Raw genomic sequence first — 25,040 nt, 5'->3', positions numbered from 1 at the left:
GCCTAAAGTGTCTGAGATGCTTTATGCCATGTAGCTGATTGTAGTACAGAAAGTGTACTGTGCCATGTACCATTCATGTGTGGAGTTTGGGGCCCACTACTGTCTCAGGGGCCCACCAGGGAATTCACACATTCTCTGTGTGTCTGTCCAAGGCTGTGTATGATGCACTTGGTAACAGAGCGGTGCATTACTTGTATGGGGTACTAGCATTAATAAACCTCTCCAACTATCGTCTGCCAAAGAATCATTAACATCTAAAAATATAAGAGCAAAGAGTAAGGTAATAGCTCATCAACGGAGAAGTATTTATTAATGCGTGTTGCAAATAAATCAAAGTGACAAACAGCGAGACCTTGAAGATGAAACAACATTCTTTACAGCGCATCAGTCTAATGAAAGCCTCCATTGATATTATGGAAGGCCAAGTCAATGACTGCAGTGTATACTGCTAAGCAGTCATCACTGGAAAAGTATTCGCTACTTTGCTATCATTTATGGAATGATATTTCTTGTTGTTCTTTTTTTTTCACCAGATAAAATAGAATGAAAAATCTACAAATCTAAGACATTTAAAGCAAATATTGTCTATTTAAATAAAACAAGGGCAAAGTTATGCTATTTTATGTATTTTTTGCCAAAAAGAGCTTGAACTAAAAGTACATGAAATCAGTATGAAGCAAGAAATCTTTGACGATCAGCGATCTGCCAATTCTGATATTTAGAACACTTATCATAACCTATGGAGGCTTGACCGCTCACATGAGGATTCACCATATTAGATTATTTCAGCCTGGTCTTTATTATCCAAATCAGCATATAGGATAGCTAAAATAGGGGCATTAAGAACATCTACATTATTATAAGTCCTATAAAAGTCATACTTGCAGTTGTAATGTTTCGCCCCCACTAGTAATGCATTTTAGAATACGGCTGAATCCTGTGCACAATGCATCTGAACTAATAGAGTCTGTTAGGAGATATGCAAAGTCTCTATTAATGTTATATAATGATTTGTAGAGAATGCTCATTCTATTCATATTTAACGAATGTGTTATTCTAGCTACAATTTTGCATAAAGTTCTAAAACTGCAACAGAAATCATCTCTATATAATGTACATCACATTATACTTCTATACACAATAAGGTAAAGTGTTGTAAACGGTATCCCATGTAAACTTTCCCTCTGCAATGTCCCCCTCATCATCATATTGCTTAGCCCATCATTTGTAAACTAACTGCATATCTCTTGTAAACTTTTCTACCATTGGCCATGTGCTCCCTTCCTCTTGCCTCTATTACCTGCCTCTTATGCTTTACATTACAGAATATGTCTAAGCTCAAGAGCCTTAAACTTCTTTCTTCAAAATACTGAATTATGAAAGGAATACAGTGTAACTCATAAGGGATGCATATTTTTCCAAGTGACTTAAGTGTCCAATTTATCAGCGCACCCCAGTGGAGTACACAAGAGAAAATGATTCCTAGAGGCGCCCATCCTACAGCTTTACAGGAATATTTGCATGTCAAGACTCACACAGAGCCCAAACCATTAGGACTCATAGGTTGTGTAGACCTTGACCCACCGAAGGGTGTGGCAGTCTAACACTGGTAAAAGCACTTTTTCTTGATTCAAAGGCATATTTAATGACTAATAAACATTTTTTTTCAGCTATATAAAGATTCCCTATATCTTTTTTTCTGTGTTTGACCACTGGCAATCCCAAACATAACAGATTAGACATATAAAACACATGGCTAATGTCTCACATATTGGATGGCCAATTAGCACCTAACATTATAAAACAGTAAGACTTTAGTGGGAAGCTGAAATGTAACTGCACGATTATATATTTCTTTCCGGCATTTTCTTCACTTGTAGTGCTGGAGACAAAGCTGATGTATATATATAGTGGCTCCTTTGTATCCTTACTGCATGCAGGCAGCTGTAGTGTGTATGAGGTGTGCATGTCTGTGAGACTGTGAATGTGCACGTGGGCCATTGATCACACGTTGGAGAAGGCATGGGTCTTGCAAAGAGGTTTGTCTTTCTTGGAATAGAATGTCTTGCCTTCCAAATTAGTCTGACATATCTAAATGGGAAAAGAAAAAGAGAATAGTGTTTAGAGCTATATCACAGTGTTATATAATATAGAATGATACAAATATTAGATACAGAAATATATGAAATTCTAATGCCGTAAATGACGCTTCATGTGTCATGTGACTGATTTGACAGGGGGTGGAGGCTTCCACTGCCCCTCCTTCTGTCATAGATTTATAGTAATAGCTATAGTTATAGCCCAATTCTAATTACCCATAGATACTAAAGAGAAAGAGGAGCATTTATCAACGCATTTACGCCACATTTGCACCATAATTTGGAACTTTTTGAGTTGGTTGGGGTGGGGATAAGCTGAGGTACCAAGCCTATCACGGCCCAACAGATTTACTATAAATTATACCAGAAAGTGGCATAAATTATAGCTCAATTTAAGTTTCTGTATCATGGATTGCCAGAGATGCAGATAGTTTATTAAGAAGCATCTGCTTCTTAATAAATTAGGCACATCTAACTCCAGCACACAGGGATCAAGAATGGCATTTGGGAATGCCAGTCGTGATAAATCTCTACCAATGTCTCATGAGAAAATTTAAATAAAGTTTTTATGTTAAATATTTTAAAGAATTTTTGGCGATGTCATTTTTAATTGTCCATGTAACTATTTAAAAAAAATCCTATAATCCTGTAGTTCTCACCCTCAAAGCTACACTTCTTGGTCCGTACAGATCACTTTTCATCATTATCATCATATGTAGAATTATAATGACAGATAACAACTCTATATATAGATAACACAAGATACACCATTCACAATAGGTGAATGCCAAAGCTGATCTACTCCCTCCTGTACTCAGAGACAATGATAATAAATTTGGCTTAAGTGTAATGTGGTTTAGCCACTGTCATTAAAAAGTACACCAGGGGGTTACCAGCAAGGAGTTAAGACTTTTTTTTTGCAACTTTTCCATAAGTCGCACATGGGCCAGGAAACAGATGTAATCACAATAGTTGCTCTAAAACGAAGACCAATTTCAATAATGTCGAGATCTGGCGTTGGTGGGTAAATGTTGCCGGATTTTGTGCAAATAAAGACATGCACCAAAACATGAGAATTTGCAACCAAAAAATAAACAAACATACTATGAATGATAAATGGCCCCCGCTTTCTCTAAAATTGAAAACTTCACACCCCGCTCATTTCTGTCCCTGTCACGTGGTCCCAGAGGTTTGGAGATTCTCCTATAAACTGTGATATGTTGACACAGCCTTAGGTGGCAGGGTGTTTCCCCCTCCCTGTTTATCAGTTTCTCTGCTGTCAGTAGGGAGAACCCTGCTATGAGCTGATTTCTGGGGGATATATTTTCTAACAACTAAAGCTTGTTAATGGAGTTGTTAAGCAGAATGTAAAGGAATAGACCAGGCACTCTAAATATGTAGCCAGCAATGAGATATAAATTTGTAAAATATTTGATTATTTATTAATATAGGATAGATGGGAGCAATATCTAATGTGACATAGCAGCATAAAAAACAAGTGACATCAATAATACACAAATCGAAATATAAAATAGCATAAAAAATAGATTAGCAGCAACAAATCCTCAGCAAACTTATAGTGGTGCAATCAAATAGCAGCAATAGTTAAAATACCAAATCTATATGTGAGTCTTTGCATATACTATTCCTCCTATACCGCAGTAGAAAGTGCAGAAGTGCTTTCAATAGCAGCAATAATTAAAGTCCAGCAAACCGCAACCCATATGTAAGTCTTTGCATATAAAATCCCTATTTCATGGGATAATGTTGTTCGATCCAAGTATCCTTAAAGTATTCACAAATCCATTAGGCATTGCTACTGACTCTCTGTAGCAGCACATACATATAAATCACCAGTCTTTTCAATGGCTTTTCGTGGTATGGCAGATGTCAGCTTGACTGTGCGCTCATCCAAACTCTGTATCCTCCGTATCCTGGCTGTCGGTTTATGATACGTGCTGCAAATCAACCTATCCATACTAATATCAATTTTTAAATCTATTGCAGAAGAAGAAATAGAATGAACCTTTTTGATGGCGCTGTCAGCAGGAGTCAGAGACAGGTAGGTATTGTTAACACAATACTTTTTTATCTTCAGTCAACGCGTTTCAGGGGCGGAGAGCCCCCTTCATCAGGACAATATACAAAATAAAGCCGCATTCACATGTGGCAGTTATTAGTATATTAGTATAGTTATATTATCAATAACTGCCACATGTGAATGCGGCTTTATGTTTTATATTGTCCTGATGAAGGGGGCTCTCCGCCCCTGAAACGCGTTGTCTGACAATAAAAAAGTATTGTGTTAACAATACCTACCTGTCTCTGACTCCTGCTGACAGCGCCATCAAAAAGGTTCATTCTATTTCTTCTTCTGCAAACGATACCTCTCCCCGACGATTGCTTCCAAGGCACGGGGCTGGAACCTAGGCAGCAGCGCAGGCACCCCGCATGCTGATCGGGCAAATCAGCACAAGCTACATATAGGTGTTGTGACTCATCACAACACTATCCGGTAAGAGTCTTCACTTACCTTTTATACCACACATGAGGCGCTGCCTCCTATCTCTCTTTTATCTTCACAATTTTTTAATCTAAAAATTCAATATGGGTTTTACTAATATTGGATGTAAAATGAAGGTTTAGATTGTTGCAATTTATCTCAGATAAAAAAGGAGGTCAGATTTAGCGTTGAGTTCTTTTTTATCTGAGATAAATTGCAACAATCTGAACCTCCATTTTACATCCAATATTAGTAAAACCCATATTGAATTTTTAGATTTAAAAATTTATATTAGTATGGATAGGTTGATTTGCAGCACGTATCATAAACCGACAGCCAAGAATAATTTTATTTTACATTCAAGCTGCCACCTTCCCAGGTGGCTGCTGAATGTCCCAATGAGTCAATTCAGGCGCCTCAAGTGAAATTGCACAATTGATGACGCATTTGTTAAAGAGGCCGAAACTCTAAAACAGCAGTTTATAGATAAAAATTACCTAAATGACTGTATTGAAGGGGCTCTTAATAGGATCAAAAACCTGGACCGCAAATCATTTTTTGTGGATAAAACTATAGAACCCCAAAATGATTGTACCCAATACAAGAAAGTTGAAGACAGCATCACCAAACATTGGTCCTTTTTACTAAAAGACAAAGTCATAGGACCTATGCTATCAATAAAACCTAAAATAGTATATACACGTGCAGATAATTTGGGTATAAAGATAGCCCCCACAGTAAAAAGATCTAATCAATTGAAAGATAAACATTGGCTTTGTTTTGAGGGCTTCTATAGATGTAATTCTTGCCCCAACTGTAAAATAACAAACTTTCCCCAAAAAACTGTGAAGGCTATTTCAAATAGTAATGGCTAGTCACAAGAAATAAGAACTTTTTTAACTTGCAATAGCAAGATTGTTATTTATCTGTTGACATGCCCCTGCAAAACACAATATGTTGGCCGCACCAAGAGACTCCTAAAAAAGAGGATCTCGGAGCATGTGGCCAACATACGCAGGGGATATGAGAACCACACTGTGTCCAGACACTTTAAAATGTGTCACAACAAAGACCCCACTGGCCTGATCTACACGGCACTTGCCAAAGTAGAGTCAGACTGGAGGGGGCGACCTGATAAAAAAGATGTCTAGATTGGAATCGAAATTGATATTTGATTTTGGCTCATTGGTACCTAATGGGTTAAATGCGGATTGGGAATTATTTGGGTTCCTGTGAGGATGTTGGTCCTTAGCATAGTGGGGGAAATTTTCCACCCCTATGTTATATGAGGTAACCCATGTAATGCAATTCTTATGGCTGTATTGAGGAATAAATAATGTTTTTCAGTGTTTTTTAAAGAAATTTAACATATTTTATATTCATTTTATATTCATTATGTTTTATATTATGTTTAAGCAGTTATGTTCAGCAGTGCAAGACAAATAAATTCTTTAAAAATCATACAATGTGATTTCCTGTTGTTTTTTTATTTTATTTATTTTGTCTCTCAGAGTGGGAATGCACCTACAATGTGAATTTCAGACCCCTCCATGATTTCTAAGTGGGAGAACTTGAAAAATCGCATGGTGTTCAAATACTTCTGTTCCTCACTGTATAGTTTTATAGGAAAAGATTCAGTATAACTTATTATATTTAATTTATCATTTATACATTTATATTTCTGCTCATTCTAGGCTTTGAAGTCAGAGAGGTGGTCCTATCAGTGATTGACAGCCTGCCCTCTATGACTGTGAATAAATTACAAGTTATAATTCATCTTTTGCCACAAACCGTACATCAATCTGCTCGGCTCCTCCTGTTCTATAACATGGTGCTTGTAGCTTACATTGCATTTTCGGGGTGACGGTTCCCTTTAATCAACCATCTATGGATGTTTGCCATAACTGCCCTCAGTACACTTGCATCAGTAGAACAAATAGTCACCTTTTTTACCACATACAAAAAGTCTACTGTGCCGATCTACTATTGATGCAGGGGGGTAGGGGGTGGCAACTTTTGGTATGCAGCAGATTGGAGGATGATTACTAATAAACGTTTAATGTTAACAGACATTTCTAGATGCCACAAGAAGGCTGTCAAATAATGTAAAAAAAATTATTACATTTATTATTTAGCCTAACGTGATTGCCTCCTCTTCCGGAAGCTATTTTTCATTTAAGAACTTCTTGAATGGCATTTGGGAAACTGTGCAAATTAGCATGAAATTAAAAACAGCACGACATGCCATCAAAATGTTCCGTAAACATGGAGAACCTGTAACAGTATCCTTGGCATACACCTCTGGAACACTGTGCTGAATATATACTACCATGAGAAAAGGCATCAGTTAAGTCCAATTTTGTAATGAAGCATTTCAGTTCTGACTCCACAGTTACATTAAAATACAAAACAACGCTATTTACATAAATAATACAACTAAAACTTATATTGTTTTCTTTCTAAATCCATATCCTAAATCCATAACCTTCCTACTTAATACCAGATGTACAAATATGACTGGTAATTGTACCACCAATGGGTTGTCTGAATTATTATTATTATTATTTTTTAAGGGCTCATGCACACGGCCGTTGCCCGGCAGTGGCCGTATTGCACCTTGCATACAGTGGGTCCGCAATATATGGGCACTGGACGTGTGCACCCCGCATCAAGGATGCGGACCCATTTACTTGAATGGGTCCGCAATCCGGTAGATGCAGTGCGGAACAGAGGCAATTTGCGTTCCGCAGCACAGGCCCAGCCAGCACACAGTCATGTGCATAAGCCCTTAAAGGAAGGAAAACTTATACTCACTGTACCAAACCTCCATTCCAACGCTGCCGGTCTGAACTCTCAACCAATCAATGGCCTCAGCAGTTTTGTGCTGGATACTGCTGAGGCCAGTGATTGGCTGTTACATGCAGTATATAGGCATGTCATCTCTGCAGCCAAAAACATCACGTTATGGCTGCATACACATGGAGGATCACAGTGCAGCCGTTGGAACAGAAGGGTTTGGGCATGGCAAGTATAATATTTTTTTATTATTTTAATGGCTTCCCTGCTTTCCTTTTTTAATTAACTCAGACAATACTTTTAAAAGTAGAGCATGAAAAAATGACTGGACCTCATATTTCCAAATGTGGACTTGTATGACCTGTGGGAAGAAATGCCCCAAAATTATCACATGAGCTTGTGTTTCTGTAATAAAATCCAATAATATGTTATGGACAAAGACATGATTTTCCATTAGGCACTAGAGCCCCGTGCAGAAACAGAACACTGGTTCTCAATGCCAGGGCTGGCTTTTAGTTTATACAAAGAGAATCGTTTCTCCATTCACAGTTTTCATTTATGTGATGTAACACTTTACTAAAAGAGCACAGGTGTATATCTGGTACTGTCTATGTCATGTACAAGTCAACAATTTTGCATAAATCAATAGTACAAGCGAGTATAAGAAACATTGTAATATATCTTATTATAGAGAAATGTATAGCTCTTCAGTTATCAGTTGTTTACCTATCCTGCTCCCCTCCCCCCTAGCAATATGCTTTTCTCTTTGAAATTTCACTTAAAATCGCCCAGGACGGAGCTTTTCACTGAAGGATCAGATTACATGTTTCAATACAAGTCTATAGACAGGGAAGGGGGAGGAGTGAGCTGCTAAAAAATGCCAGATACAAGTCGCGTGGCCAGAAATATTGTTATTCCTCATGTACATACACTATACTATTGATTATTGCATAGTTTGTTAAATGGTTAGGTGCACTTTAACCCCCAACATCAGGAAAATTCTGACAACACTTATCAGACCTTACATTGTTTTCAGTCAAGTGTAATTTCCTTTATTTAAAAGCACCATATTTAAGTTTCTATACTAAGTGTGAAGGAGGGCTTACCGCACAGACGAAGCAGGTGTCATGCCAGCTGAACCCTAGAGCTTCCAAGAATCGGTCACCAGCGTCAATTTTAAAATCACAGCCACGACACTTGGTACCAAACATCTTCTCATAATCTATGCAGCAAAAACACCTGTTATTGTTTTTGAAACATTTTCAGCAGTAACATGCAAAACTAACACCTCAGAGGTGTCTTATTATCTTATCAAAAAGGTACACAAACAAATGATTATCTCAGATGGCCGCATCTTACCTTTTTCACAATACGGCTGTCCTTCTTCCATGTAAAAGGCACGATTGCGAATAGGGGTCTTACAAAATGCACAGGTGAAACACTGAACATGCCAAGTCATCTTCAGAGCATGCATAATCTCCTGAAAATGCGAGTAGTAAGAAATAAGCACACAGTATGAATCAAGATAATGAAATACACAAGCACACATCAGGTAAGTAAATGTCACAGTGATTTATCAGTAAAATCAAAGAAAGCACAACTTAACAACTAGGGACCTCGTTGCCAGGCACATCGAACAAGAAGATAACAACACTGTAATAAAAAACAGAAGTCTGGAATGATAATCTACAATCCCAACCGCTAGTCCTAAAGGCCCTCATACACATTATGCTAATGTTAGATGAACCTCATGTTTTCAGCGGGACGGGACAAAGGTTTAACATGGGGACACCCCCACGAAAAATAATGCCCGATCCTTTGGATCTGAGGGGAGGATATGCCACTGCCAGAGATGTCTGGCAGTGGCTCTCTTCTCTCTCCCCCAGAAAACACATACATTCTTGGCCGAACTCAGCATATGAATGTGTTAGGGAGTCTAGAGAGATGTTGCTCAAGCTAGCATACAGCCAACACCTGAAGGTGTATAGGCACCTTTAGGCCTCTTTTGTTCAGTAGCCATTTATGTGGTAGAACTAGGGGGTTCAACACCTAGCAGAGGCATCATTAACAAGGCACCCCTGCCAATCAGCTATTTGAGAAGGCAGCAGCACTTGCAGTAGCGCCCAGACTCCTTTATTATCACCAAGCACAACACTTAACATTGTATAGGGGCTGTGCTTGGTATCGCAGCTCAGCCCCATTCACTTCAATGGGGCTGAGCTGTGCCTAGGCCATGTGACCGATGAACGTGACATCACATGGCCTAGGCAAAGATGGAGCAGGCCGCGGTGCTACTGCGAGCGTCGCTGCCTTCTCACACAGCTCATCGTGGGGGTCTCAGAAAACCCCTTTAACCTGGAAAGTTCTCAATATGAGGGTAAAAGCCTGAGGGTGCCTTTACACCTAGGCGTTAGTTTTACAAGTTGCCATCATTTTAGCCACATAATCTTTACTGGCAAAATAAACTTTTAATAGTTTTTCTTTGGCTGCCTGGCACACTACTACTGGGCATATAGGCAGCCGCCTGACAATTGCTATAGTTTAGTTATTCAGCTATATTGATTATGAAGAAAACTAAGATTTTGTAATAAGACATAAATGAAAAGAAACCATCCCGAAAAACATTGTTGAGGTGAAGGATTGTGCTTGCTACCATATTATGGCTCTGTACTACATCTAGTTACACAGCTGTAATACAGCACTCATAGAATTCCATGGAGCCCTACCATACTTTCATGCCTGATATTTGATACCGAGTCATACACATGCATAATTCTGTATGAATTTGACAGAAACAAATATACCATATTCCATCAGTTGCAAAGGTATTTTATCCTGAAAACATATAGTATCTTCATGATATCGTGTCATACAGAAGCAAAATGAGGCAGAACATGGCCTGCCTATGGCTTCACATGTAAATCACTTTTTTTTTGTCAACCCACCATTTTTGGCATTCGTATTCTAAAAAAATCCAATAGAGAATACTACAAATCTGTTTTTCATATAACTTGTGTGTAAATTCTGTTATTTATGAGAAATAAAATTCACTTTTTATTTGTGATTATTGTAAAAATGTTCAACATCCTTGGAATTTTGTGATTTTGTCATCATAATGGCATGACAAAATGCCCTAAACTTTTGCCCACATCAGGGTTCCTCTTTTTCTAAAAACATAGCATTAAACAATGTCTTATGATGGTTTCAAGTCAATTATCCAGTGTCCTCACCCCTGTAATCTTCTTTTTACACTTGCCACAGTTGGGCGCAAACCGGACATCATAGCAGCGTGGGCAAAATATAGATCCTTTCTCTTCAAAAAATCCTCCTTCCTCAAGTACTTTATGACACTGGGAACAAGTAAATTCTTCAGGGTGGTAGTAACGTCCTAGTGCCAAAAGATATCGGCCTCTGTGAAAAAAAAAAAACATATTGATTACTTTTGCTAACAGAGTTTTTCGACATTTTAAATCTCTGATAACTAGGAAAATTTTGACATACAAAATAAAACCTAAATTACAAAATAAAAAATTACCCCTCCAGGCCCATATATTTTCTGAAAGTTGACACCCAGCACATAGTTAAAATGCCACTCAGCACTTTATACACAGAGACACCTTTATATAATTTTGCAATTGTGTAACAGTTGATATCAGTGGGTAAAGGTGTGACCCAAGCACATCCACATATCCTAAAATTAAAACTTTAACATGTGTAGCATTCATACATACATACCACTTAGGCTTAAATTTACAAACTCATATCTTCATAAAATCACTACAACTGGAGAGACCAAAAATCTGGTTTTAAGACAGAAATTTTTAAAAAAGTAATAACCTATAAAATACAGGGATTACACTTCTTGAAAATTGAGTGCAACACCAAAATCTACAACCACCCTGCAATCCAGCAGCTGTGGCCGTGTTTGCACACTATAGGAAAAAGTGCCGGCCTCTCTGGTGGCCGGGACCGTGGAAGCACACATATGATGGTGGTTTTTCATATAGTGTGGGAGCACAGCCATCACTGCTGGATTGCAGAATGGTCGTAACCCTGGAAATGAGCAGTGTATAATGTGATGGAAAAATGAAACCAGCCAGCAAAGAAAGCAATATGAACAATCACAATACATTAGTAAGTGCCTTGAATTAACTTTCTCTACATAATAAATGCTATTTCCGATAGTGAGACAACCCCTTTAATGATTTATACACTCAACCAGCTTCATGCAATTTTGCAGTGATTATTATTAAAAATTGCACAAAAATTTAAATTTGCAACTAAAATGTGTACCCTAGCACAGTATTTATACAAATAAAATATACTCTGCAAAAATTGAAAGATGTGAGGAGTTCATACATACCACACATCTACATTCAATGCTGCATATGTTAAAGAAATGCAAAAAACGCAGGAATCCCACAACCAACTTTTGCATGTAAGTACTGGGAATAATATTGGTATATAATAGCCCACCTCCCTATACAAACTGTAATCTTAATTAAAAATTCCTAAACCTAATATAATGCTTTAAGGTTGCTTTCAGGTGGATATAATGCAGATCCTTTATTGCTCCCATATTACAGATACAACACCTTAACCTCATGCAGTTCATCAGAACGGTAGTTAAAGCTCCATAACTCTGGTTCTGACGAACTGTGGAAGGCCTAGGTGTTTTGTCCATAAAAATAGGCACAAAAAAGCCTGTGTTAGGCACATCACATTTTTCCCAACGTATACAAATAACGTACAATAACGGATGACTTAGACCAGTGATGGCGAACCTTTTAGAGACCGAGTGCCCAAACTGCAACCCTACCACCCACTTATTTATCGCAAAGTGCCAAGACTGCAATGGCAATGAATACCAATATAGTATATCTTCAATGTAATTTATCATTTAGCTATAATATCCTTCCTACACTCAATGTGCTGCCTGTGCTGTTCATAGTACGCCCTGCGCTGATGAATGTCAGGAAAAGTCTAAGGCATATTGGTACACCATAGACTATTTCCAGGGTGCGAGTGCCCACAGAGAGGGATCCGAGTGCTGCCTCTGGCACCTGTGCCATAGGTTCGCCACCACTGACTTAGACTGATGTCATACAGTGGCATCCGTTCACCTGGCCAGGAGTACCATTGTAAAAAATATATATATATATATATACTTTTTTTATACCATTGTAAAAATAAAGTATAATTTTAATTTTTATTTTTTTTACCGGATCGTGCAGGATACACGATACAGGTGTGTTGCAGTTTTTTATCCCTTTTTTCAAACGTCTATGTCATACGGAGGCATAAAACGTGATGTGAACCCACCCATGCAACAGTCTGAAACGTGGCAAAGTGCTTTTTTTTTAAAATGATGATAATTGAGAATAATCATTTATGCGAAAAAGTGTTTTCTGACAATAAAAATATTCCGAAATATATTGCTGTCTAGTAATAATCGTTGTTGCTATTACTGTAGCGTCTAACAGGTATCACTAGAGAAGTTTGCAGTTTGCAAATTTTAGTCTTATGATCTGGTAAGGACAGGATAGAGAAAGTGTCTTACATAAACACTATTGATGTTTGCTTGGGTGTGGTGCAACTTACTTGACATTGTGATCCAGATGCTGGTAAATGTATGGGCTATGGCATCAATAAATAGCCCAAATCAGTGCACGGCGGATTACTTTAACATTACATTAATTACAACTTTTCTAGAAATAAAAGATCCCCCCCTTTCCCTGTATGTTACAATCAGACAGCAAGTATACTAATTGACAGGGATATTGATAGTATGAACAGAAATCCCTGTTACCCCTTTCATCTGGGGTCCTGTATAGTTATACTGGGACAAAAGGATCTATACCTCTATCCTGTTACCTGTCATCAGGTCCCCCACTGCCCCTCTCACCTGCTACATACTGGCTGAGATCACAGATGTCTGAAGGTAGAGGCAGGGCTGGTGCAAGGATTTTTGCCGCCCCCTAGGCAAGATAAAAATTGCCCCCCCCCCCCCTTATCAGATGATCTGCCCATATCATGACATCACATATGTTCCACCCCTTTCTCAGCATTTAAATGAAAAGAACTGCTATGTTTCTCTTAGGGTTAATCCAGCTTCTTGTAGCTGTCTCCCTGACAGCCGCTAGAGGTGCTTCCGCGATTCTCACTGTGAGAGGAGGATCGGGGAGAAGAGTTCCCAGTGACGGTGCTGGAGAAAGGTAAGTGGCTGAAGGGGTTTCAGCCCCTTCAGCCCAGTGGGAGGGGGACACAAGGGTGCCCCACTCCTAACAACTATATAGGGCCAGGAAAAAGAGTTTGTTATCCTGGCACTATAGTGCTCCTTTACCACCAGTACTGCACAGTGTCTTTTCTCTGCAGGAACAGGCTAAAGACACCAGTACCACTACATTAACCACATCCGGACCGCCTAACGCACGGATGCATCCGGAAGGTGGTTGATTCATTCCTCCTGGGCGCATCCGTGCGTCATCTCGCGATAGCCGAGATTTCCTGTGAACGCGCGCACACAGGCGCGCGTGTTCACAGGAACGGAAGGTAAGCGAGTGGATCTCCAGCCTGCCAGCGGCGATCGTTCGCTGGCAGGCTGGAGATGTGATTTTTTTAACCCCTAACAGGTATATTAGACGCTGTTTTGATAACAGCGTCTAATATACCTGCTACCTGGTCCTCTGGTGGTCCCTTTTGTTTGTATCGACCACCAGAGCACACAGGCAGCTCAGTAAAGTAGCACCAAACACCACTACACTACACCTCCCCCCTGTCACTTATTAACCCCTTATGAACCCCTGATCACCCCTATAGACTCCCTGATCACCCCCCTGTCATTGATCACCCCCTTGTAAGGCTCCATTCAGACGTCCGTATGATTTTTACGGATCTACGGATACATGGATGGGATCCGCAAAACGCATACGGACGTCTGAATGGAGCCTTACAGGGGGGTGATCAATGACAGAGGGGTGATCACCCATATAGATTCCCTGATCACCCCCGTCATTGATCACCCCCCTGTAAGACTCCATTCAGACGTCCGTATGATTTTTACGGATCCACGGATCCACGGATACATGGATCGGATCCGCAAAACGCATACAGACGTCTGAATGGAGCCTTACAAGGGGGTGATCAATGACAGAGGGGTGATCACCCATATAGACACCTTGATCACCCCCCTGTCATTGATCACCCCCCTGTAAGACTCCATTCAGACGTCCGTATGTGTTTTGCGGATCCGATCCATGTATCCGTGGATCCGTAAAAATCATACGGACGTCTGAATGGAGCCTTACAGGGGGGTGATCAATGACAGGGGGGTGATCAGGGTGTCTATATGGGTGATCACCCCCCTGTCATTGATCACCCCCCCCCCCCCCTGTAAGGCTCCATTCAGACATTTTTTGGGCCCAAGTTAGGGGAATTTTTTTTTTTTTTTCTTACAAAGTCTCATATTCCACTAACTTGTGTCAAAAAATAAAATCTCACATGAACTAACCATACCCCTCACGGAATCCAAATGCGTAAAATTTTTTAGACATTTATATTCCAGACTTCTTCTCACGCTTTAGGGCCCCTAAAATGCCAGGGCAGTATAAATACCCCACATGTGACCCCATTTCGGAAAGAAGACACCCCAAGGTATCCTGTGAGGGGCAAATTGGGTCGATGAAAGAATTAAATTTTTGTCCCAAGTTAGCGGAAAGGGAGACTTTGTGAGAAAATACAAAAAAAAATCAATTTCCGCTAACTTGTGCCAAAAAAAAAAAAATTCTATGAACTCGCCATGCCCCTCATTGAATACCTTGGGGTGTCTTCTTTCCAAAATGGGGTCACATGTGGGGTATTTATACTGCCCTGGCTTTTTAGGGGCCCGAAAGCGTGAGAAGAAGTCTGGGATCCAAATGTCTAAAAATGCCCTCCTAAAAGGAATTTGGGCCGCTTTGCGCATCTAGGCTGCAAAAAAGTGTCACACATGTGGTATCGCCGTACTCAGGAGAAGTTGGGCAATGTGTTTTGGGGTGTCATTTCATTTCATGCTGGGTGAGATAAATATCTTGGTCAAATGCCAACTTTGTATAAAAAAAAAATTGGAAAAGTTGTCTTTTGCCAAGATATTTCTCTCACCCAGCATGGGTATATGTAAAATGACACCCCAAAACACATTCCCCAACTTCTCCTGAGTACAGCGTTACCACATTTGTGACACTTTTTTGCCGCCTAGGTGGGCAAAGGGGCACACATTCCAAAGAGCACCTTTAGGATTTTACAGGTCATTTTTTACACATTTTGATTTCAAACTACTTACCACACATTAGGGCCCCTAGAATGCCAGGGCAGATTAACTACCCCACAAGTGACCCCATTTTGGAAAGAAGACACCCCAAGGTATTCCGTGAGGGGCATGGCGAGTTCCTAGAGTTTTTTATTTTTTGTCACAAGTTAGCGGAAAATTATGATTTTTTATTTATTTTTTTATTTTTCTTACAAAGTCTCATATTCCACTAACTTGTGACAAAAAATAAAAAATTCTAGGAACTCGCCATGCCCCTCACCAAACACCCTGGGGTGTCTTCTTTCCAAAATGGGGTCACTTGTGGGGTAGTTATACTGCCCTGGCATTTTAGGGGCCCATATGCGTGAGAAGTAGTTTGCAATCAAAATCTGTAAAAAATTATCGGTGAAATCCGAAAGGTGCTCTTTGGAATGTGTGCCCCTTTGCCCACCTAGACTGAAAAAAAGTGTCACACATCTGGTATCGCCGTACTCGGGAGAAGTTGGGGAATGTGTTTTGGGGTGTCATTTTACATATACCCATGCTGGGTGAGAGAAATATCTTGGCAAAAGACAACATTTCCCATTTTCTTATACAAAGTCGGCATTTGACCAAGATATTTATCTCACCCAGCATGGGTATATGTAAAATGACACCCCAAAACACATTCCCCAACTTCTCCTGAGTACGGCGATACCAGATGTGTGACACTTTTTTGCAGCCTAGGTGGGCAAAGGGGCACACATTCCAAAGAGCACCTTTCGGATTTCACCTGTCATTTTTTACAGATTTTGATTGCAAACTACTTCTCACGCATATGGGCCCCTAAAATGCCAGGGCAGTATAACTACCCCACAAGTGACCCCATTTTGGAAAGAAGACACCTCAGGGTATTTCGTGAGGGGCATGGCGAGTTCCTAGAATTTTTCTATTTTTTGTCACAAGTTAGTGGAATATGAGACTTTGTAAGAAAAAAATAAAATAAAAAATAAATCATCATTTTCCGCTAACTTGTGACCAAAAATAAAAAGTTCTATGAACTCACTATACCCATCAGTGAATACCTTAGGGTGTCTACTTTCCGAAATGGGGTCATTTGTGGGGGGTTTCTACTGTCTGGGCATTGTAGAACCTCAGGAAACATTACAGGTGCTCAGAAAGTCAGAGCTGTTTCAAAAAGCGGACATTCACATTTTTGTACCATAGTTTGTAAACGCTATAACTTTTACCCAAACCATTTTCTTTTTTTTCACCCAAACATTTTTTTTTATCAAAGACATGTAGAACAATAAATTTAGCGAAAAATTTATATATGGATGTCGTTTTTTTTGCAAAATTTTACAACTGAAAGTGAAAAATGTCATTTTTTTGCAAAAAAATCTTAAAATTTCGATTAATAACAAAAAAAGTAAAAATGTCAGCGGCAATGAAATACCACCAAATGAAAGCTCTATTAGTGAGAAGAAAAGGAGGTAAAATTCATTTGGGTGGTAAGTTGCATGACCGAGCAATAAACTGTGAAAGTAGTGTAGTGTAGTAGTGTAAAAAGTGGCCTGGTCATTAAGGGGGTTTCAGCTAGCAGGGTTGAAGTGGTTAAACTATAGTGGTTCTGGGACTATAGTGTCCTTTTAATGTGAGGTAAATTAGTTTTCAATGTAGTATTAATAACTAAACAATTAAATAATAAACATGTTGCATTGTCTACTTACCACCAGGACAATAAGATGATCTGGTCTCTGGCTGCAGTCTGGCTCTTGGTCTGGCTCTGGGGATTCCCTTGTCACTCTCTTCTCCCCCCCCCCCCCCTTCTCGTCACTCTCTTCTCCCCCCTCCCTCGTCACTCTCTTCTCCCCCCCTCACTCGTCACTCTCTTCTCCCCCCTCCCTCCCTTGTCACTCTCTTCCCCCCCTCCCTCCCTTGTCACTCTCTTCCCCCCTTCCTCCCTTGTCACTCTCTTCCCCCCTCCCTTGTCACTCTCTCCCCCCTCCCTCGTCACTCTTATCCCCCCTCCTTCCTTTGTCACTCTCTCCCCCCTCCCTTGTCACACTCCCCCCCTCCCTTGTCACACTCTCTTCTCCCCCCTCCCTCCCTTGTCACTCTTAATTCTCCCTCCCTTGTCACTCTTATCCCCCCCTTCCTTGTCACTCTCTTTCTCCCCCCGCCCCTTGTCACTCTCTCCCCCTTCCCTTGTCACTCTCATCCCCCCCCTCTTGTCACTGTCATTCCCCCCTCCTTTGTCACTCTCTTCTCCCCCTCCCTTGTCACTCTCTTCTCCCCCCTCCCTTGTCACTCTCTTCTCCCCCCTCCCTTGTCACTCTCTTCTCCCCCCTCCCTTGTCACTCTCATTCCCCCTTCCCTTGTCACTCTCATTCCCCCCTCCCTTGTCACTCTCATTCCCCCCCTCCCTTGTCACTCTCATTTATCCCTCCCCACTCTCTTGTCACTCTCATTTCCTCCCCCCCTTGTCACTCTAATTCCCTCCCCTCTCCCTTGTCACTGTCATTCCCCCCCACGTCACTCTCACCCCCCCCCACTCCCTTGTCACTCTCATTCTCCCCCCCACTCCCTTGTCACTCTCATTCCTCCCCCCTCCTTGTCACTCTCATTCCATTCCCCCCCCTCCACCTCTAGTGTAGCGTGGCCGAGCTCTGTTCGGTCCGCGGTACAGGAGCATTTGTTTCCTGTACCCGGACGGACTGAAAGGAAGTGCACACTAAGTGAGCACTTCCTGTCAGTCCAGCCGGGTACAGGAAACAAAAGCTCCTGTAACGCGGACCAAACAGAGCTCGGCCACGCTACATTAGAGGCACTTCCCTCCTGTCAGTCCCTCTCTTCAGGCTGCGCCCGGACAGTGCGGCAGCCGCCCGATGCGGGGGAGGGCCCGCCGCCGTACTTTAAAAAAAAACTTGCGGCAGGACCGGCCCGGCCGCCACTTAACCAACCCTTTTTTTTTTAAACGCACATGTAAGGCTGCCTAGGTTGCCTTACAGGCCCTGGGTAGAGGCTGCTTTAACCTGATATATCTTAGGCCACTGGGACCCATTTCTAATGGCTGTATTGCAACTTGCTCCATCACCTCAGTCTCGTGTTAGGCCTCTTTCACATGAGTGTGACGGATTAGGTCCGGATGCGTTCAGGGTGCGTTCAGTGAAACTCGCACTATTTTGCAATCAAGTTCAGTCAGTTTTGTCTGTGATTGCGTTCAGTGGTTCCGTTTTTCCGCGCAGGTGCAATGTGTTTTGATGCTTTTTCACGTGTGTGATAAAAAACTGAAGGTTTACAAACAACCATCTCTTAGCAACCACCAGTAAAAAACGCATCGCACCCGCACTTGCTTGTGGATGCTATGCATTTTTCACTGAAGCCCCATTCACTTCTATAGGGCCAGGGCTGCGTGAAAAACGCAGAATATAAAACATGCTGCTCTTCTCACGCAACGCAGAACTGGTGCGTGAAAAAAATTGATATGAATGGGTCAGGATTCAGTGCGGGTGCTATGTGTTTTCACGTAACGCATGGCACGCATGTGGAAAACTCGCTTGTGTGAAAGGGGCCTTAAAGCTTAGATTGTCAGCTATGCAGCCTGAGATCCAGCCATCAGTAGCAAGGATGTATGAGATACTGATGTGCCAGCCTGCAAGAACATATGATATACATCCTTGGCAGAGAAATGCAAAGGAAATTCATGTACTTAATTAGCTTCATTAATTAGTTAAGTCTTATAAAGATAAATATTAAGCCTTACTTACTAAGGCCCCTTTCCCACGTTTTCCGCGTGGGTGCGATGTGTGATGTAAACGCATAGCACCCGCACTGAATCCTGACCCATTCAGGATCAGCATGTTCTATAGCAGCATGTTCTATATTCTGTATATTTCACGCAGCCCTGGCACTATAGAAGTGAATGGGGCTTCAGTGAAAAATGCATAGCATCCACAAGCAAGTGCGGGTGCGATGCGTTTTTTACTGGTGGTTGCTAAGAGATGGTTGTTTGTAAACCTTCAGTTTTTTATCACACACGTAAAAAAGCATCAAAACACATTGCACCTGCGCGGAAAAACTGAACCACTGAACCACTGAACGCAATCACAGACAAAACTGACTGAACTTGATTGCAAAATAGTGCGAGTTTCACTGAACGCACCCTGAACGCATCCGGACCTAATCCATCACACTCATGTGAAAGAGGCCTAACACGAGACTGAGGTGATGGAGCAAGTTGCAATACAGCCATTAGAAATGGGTCCCAGTGGCCTAAGATATACCAGATTAAAGCAGCCTCTACCCAGCCTTCACGCAGCCCAGAAGTGAATGGAACTTCAGTGAAAAACGCATTGCATCCGGGAGCATGTGCATATGCAATGCGTTTTTCACTGATGGTTGCTAAATGATGTTGTTTGTTAACCTTCAGTTTTTTATCACACACGTGAAAAAAGCATCAAAACACATTGCACCTGCGCGGAACAACTGAACAACTGAATGCAATCACAGACAAAACTGACTGAACTTGCTTGCAAAATAGTGCGAGTTTCACTGAACGCACCCTGAACACATCCAGACCTAATCCGTAATGCTCGTGTGAAAGAGGCCTAATTCTTAGGCCCCTTTCACACGAGCGAGTTTTCCACACAGGCGCAATGTGTGATGCGAACGCATATCGCCCGCACTGAATCCGGACCCATTAATTTCAATGGGTCTGTGTACATTAGCGTTGTTTTTCACGCATCACTTGTGCGTTGCGTGAAAATCGCAGCATGTTTCTATACTCTGCATTTTTCACTTAGCCCTGGCCCCATAAAAGTGAAAGTGTGGTTGCTAAGAGATGTTGTTTGTAAAACTTCAGTTTTTTATCACGTGTGTGAAAAACGCATCAATGCGCATTTCACCCACGCAAAAAAAAGGAACCACTGAATGCAATCGCAGGCAAAACTGACAACTTTCTTGCGAAATGGTGTGAGTTTTCCTGAATGCATCCTGAACGCATCTGGACCTAATCTGTCACGCTTGTTTGCAAGAGGCCTTAGGCCCCTTTCACACGAGCGAGTATTCCGCGCGGGTGCAATGCGTGAGTTGAACGCATTGCACCCGCACTGAATCCTGACCCATTCATTTCTATGGGGCTGTTCACATGAGCGGTGATTTTCACACATCACTTATGCGTTGCGTGAAAATCGCAGCATGCTCTATATTCTGCGTTTTTCACGTAACGCAGGCCCCATAGAAATGAATGGGGTTGCGTGAAAATCGCAAGCATCCGCAAGCAAGTGCGGATGCGGTGCGATTTTCACGCATGGGTTCTAGGTGACAGTCTATTCACTGTATTATTTTCCCTTATAACATGGCTATAAGGGAAAATAATAGCATTCTGACTACAGAATGCATAGTATAATAGTGCTGGAAGGGTTAAAAAAATAAAAAAGTTAACTCACCTTAGCCTCGTATCCATCCTTGTTCGCGTAGTTCGTTCCCGGTCTGTTCTTTGCTAGCTGTGGGCTTGGGCTAAAGGACCTGTGGTGACGTCAGATCACATGCTCCATCACCATGGTGATGGACCATGTGATTGGAGCATGTGATCTGACATCACCACAGGTCATTCAGCCCAAGCCCACAGCTAGCAAAGAACAGACCGGGAACAAACTACACGAACAAGAGGATAAGGTGAGTTAACTTTTTTATTTTTTTAACCCTTCCAGCACTATTATACTATGCATTCTGTAGTCAGAATGCTATTATTTTCCCTTATAACCATGTTATAAGGGAAAATAATACAATCTTCAGAACATCAATCCCAAGCCCGAACTTCTGTGAAGAAGTTCGGGTTTGGGTACCAAACATGCGCAATTTTTCTCACGCGAGTGCAAAACGCATGACAATGTTTTGCACTCGCACGGAAAAATCGCGCATTTTCCCGCAACACACCCGCCTCTTATCCGGGCAAAAAACATGACGCCCGTGTGAAAGAGGCCTTAGGGCTTCGCAAATTACGGTCCGCAATGCACGGGCACTGTCCGTGGGGAGGCTTCCCCACGGACAGTGCCCGTGCATTGCGGACCGTAATTTGCGAAGCCCTAAGGTCTCTTGCAAACAAGCGTGACAGATTAGGTCTAGATGCGTTCAGGATGCATTCAGGAAAACTCACACCATTTCGCAAGAATGGGTCCGCGATCCGTCCGTTCTGCAAAAAGATAGAACTTGCTCTATCTTTTTGTGGTGCGGAGGCACGGAACGGAACCCCAGAAAGTACTCCGTAGTGTTTCCGTAGTGTTCCATTCCGCACCGCTCCGCATCTCTGGATTTGCGGACCCATTGAAGTGAATGGATCTGCATCCTTGATGCGGAATGCACACGGAACGGTGCCCGTGTATTGCGGATCCACAAATGCGGTCCACAATACGGCAACGGGCAGCACGCGTTCGTGTGAATGAGCCCTTAGGCTGAGTTCACACTTCAGTTATTTGGTCAGTTATTTCCATCAGATAGGCCTCATGCAAACGACCGTTCCGTTTTTTGCGGTCCGCATCTTTTGTGGGCCGATTGAAGTAAATGGGTCCGCCACTAAGCCACAAAAATTGCGGCTCGGATGCGGACCAGAACAACGGTCGTGTGCATGAGGCCTTATTGTGAGCCAAAACAAGGTACGGGTCAAAAATACAGAACAGGTGCAGATCTTTCCCTTGTACCTTATGTCTAAGGAGGCTTCACTAAGGGTTTTGGCTCATAATAACTGATGGAAATAACCGATCAAATAACTGAAGTTTACAAAACCTCCCTGAGGGCACCAATCTGCTGTATTTGTGTATATGCGTTGCAGCAGTTTGTGTGTGTTTTATGGCAGCTAGAATCAGTGGGAATCAACTGGCAGAGAAATTTCACAGGAAAGACAGGGAAGATGCATAAAGATTTTTATATGCATGTACAGTGAAGAGCGCCAACATCCTGCTTTAGGGCTCATGCACATGATTGTAAGTGCAGCCCGCATCCGATACACATTTTTAGCAGATCGGATGCACAATCATTCATTTCAATGGGGCCGTAAAAGATGTGGCAACACACCATGTCTGGTCAGCAGCTCGGAAAAAAGACAGAACAAGTTCTATTCTTGTCCATTTTGGGGACAAGGACAAGACATTTGTAGATGAGTTTGAAGAAAAAATCATGGCATGCGCACGGAGATTTGTGCATGGGGTCTTATCTACCTTTAAGCAGTATAAGGGCTCATGCGCGAGACCGTATGTTCAGTCTGAAACCAATCAATTTTTTTTGTTGACTGGATGGGTACCATTCATTTCAATGGAGCAGCAAAAAAAAAGTGGACTACACACCATGTGCTGCATATGCCCGTCCTGCAGCCCTGTAAAAAAGACAGAACATGTCTTTTTTCTTGTCTGCATTAAACGTTTGAAAAAATGGTGGCATGTACATTATTATTATTATTATTTTATGCATTTTATATAGCGCTACTATATTCCGCAGCGCTTTTCCAGACATGATCATCCAACTGTCCCCAATGGGTCAACTGTCCCACAATCTAAGGTCCCTATCAGTATGTCTTTGGAGGGTCAGGAACAGTGTTTTACGGATCTGCAATTTGTGGACCGCAAAACAGATACAGTCGTGTGCATGAGGCCTAATTGAGTCGCCATTATATTCCCCAACTTTTGCTGACACAGTCGCCCTCTACACAGCTAAGCTGACAAGTGAGCTGCAGTAGAAAATAAATATCAGCTTAGTGTGTCTGCTCTAGTGGCCAGTGTGAAAACTGGAATGTTTCAAGATTTTTTATATGGATAGTCAGAAAAAACAAAAAGTAAAAAAAAAAAACATATTTCTAATAAAAACATGATTTTAAAAAAACATCATTTTTTTATGACACATTTCCTAGAAGTGTTGCAATTTTATACTGCACAGTAGCAATTAATCTTTAAATGGGTATTCCCATCTTGGACATTTATAGCATATTGATAGGATATGGCATAAATATCCGATAGGAGCAGGACCCACCTCTGGCACCTGCCCCTGTCTCGTGGCTTGCTCTGCATTTATGTCGGGGCTCCGTTCTTGAAATAGGACCAGGTCCTAGAGGTGAGTCCTGTACTTATTGGACATATATGAAAGATCCTATCGACACGTTATAAATGTCACAAATGTGAACACCCCTATAAGTAGAACTGCTTATGACAGTGATGGCATTGGGTCAAACAAACAGCTGTGTGACAAAAAATAGTCTTTAGGTCAATGTAACCTTCGTGTTCGTGTGAATGAGCCCTTAGGCTGAGTTCACACTTCAGTTATTTGGTCAGTTATTTCCATCAGATAGGCCTCATGCAAACGACCGTTCCGTTTTTTGCGGTCCGCATCTTTTGTGGGCCGATTGAAGTAAATGGGTCCGCCACTAAGCCACAAAAATTGCGGCTCGGATGCGGACCAGAACAACGGTCGTGTGCATGAGGCCTTATTGTGAGCCAAAACAAGGTACGGGTCAAAAATACAGAACAGGTGCAGATCTTTCCCTTGTACCTTATGTCTAAGGAGGCTTCACTAAGGGTTTTGGCTCATAATAACTGATGGAAATAACCGATCAAATAACTGAAGTTTACAAAACCTCCCTGAGGGCACCAATCTGCTGTATTTGTGTATATGCGTTGCAGCAGTTTGTGTGTGTTTTATGGCAGCTAGAATCAGTGGGAATCAACTGGCAGAGAAATTTCACAGGAAAGACAGGGAAGATGCATAAAGATTTTTATATGCATGTACAGTGAAGAGCGCCAACATCCTGCTTTAGGGCTCATGCACATGATTGTAAGTGCAGCCCGCATCCGATACACATTTTTAGCAGATCGGATGCACAATCATTCATTTCAATGGGGCCGTAAAAGATGTGGCAACACACCATGTCTGGTCAGCAGCTCGGAAAAAAGACAGAACAAGTTCTATTCTTGTCCATTTTGGGGACAAGGACAAGACATTTGTAGATGAGTTTGAAGAAAAAATCATGGCATGCGCACGGAGATTTGTGCATGGGGTCTTATCTACCTTTAAGCAGTATAAGGGCTCATGCGCGAGACCGTATGTTCAGTCTGAAACCAATCAATTTTTTTTGTTGACTGGATGGGTACCATTCATTTCAATGGAGCAGCAAAAAAAAAGTGGACTACACACCATGTGCTGCATATGCCCGTCCTGCAGCCCTGTAAAAAAGACAGAACATGTCTTTTTTCTTGTCTGCATTAAACGTTTGAAAAAATGGTGGCATGTACATTATTATTATTATTATTTTATGCATTTTATATAGCGCTACTATATTCCGCAGCGCTTTTCCAGACATGATCATCCAACTGTCCCCAATGGGTCAACT

At 41.6% G+C, this 25,040-nt stretch overlaps 1 protein-coding gene across 1 annotated transcript in view; it reads right to left on the bottom strand.

Annotated features, from left to right (window-relative positions):
* Positions 1-276: 276 nt before the first annotated feature.
* PDLIM7 (PDZ and LIM domain 7) overlaps positions 277-25,040 on the bottom strand; it is a 145,518-nt gene continuing 120,754 nt past the window's right edge. The window contains exons 11-14 of the mRNA XM_044277267.1: positions 10,629-10,809; positions 8,758-8,878; positions 8,505-8,620; positions 277-2,091 (exon numbers count right to left, since the gene is read on the bottom strand). Coding sequence (XP_044133202.1) covers positions 2,005-2,091; positions 8,505-8,620; positions 8,758-8,878; positions 10,629-10,809 — 505 coding nt within the window. The 3' untranslated portion in view covers positions 277-2,004. The remainder of the gene's footprint in view (positions 2,092-8,504; positions 8,621-8,757; positions 8,879-10,628; positions 10,810-25,040) is intronic.

The sequence above is a fragment of the Bufo gargarizans genome, chromosome 2 (assembly GCF_014858855.1).
Source record: "Bufo gargarizans isolate SCDJY-AF-19 chromosome 2, ASM1485885v1, whole genome shotgun sequence".
NCBI classification, from domain to species: Eukaryota; Metazoa; Chordata; class Amphibia; order Anura; family Bufonidae; genus Bufo; species Bufo gargarizans.
Note: the sequence above shows the minus strand (reverse complement) of the source record. Positions and strands in the feature narration are given on the sequence as shown.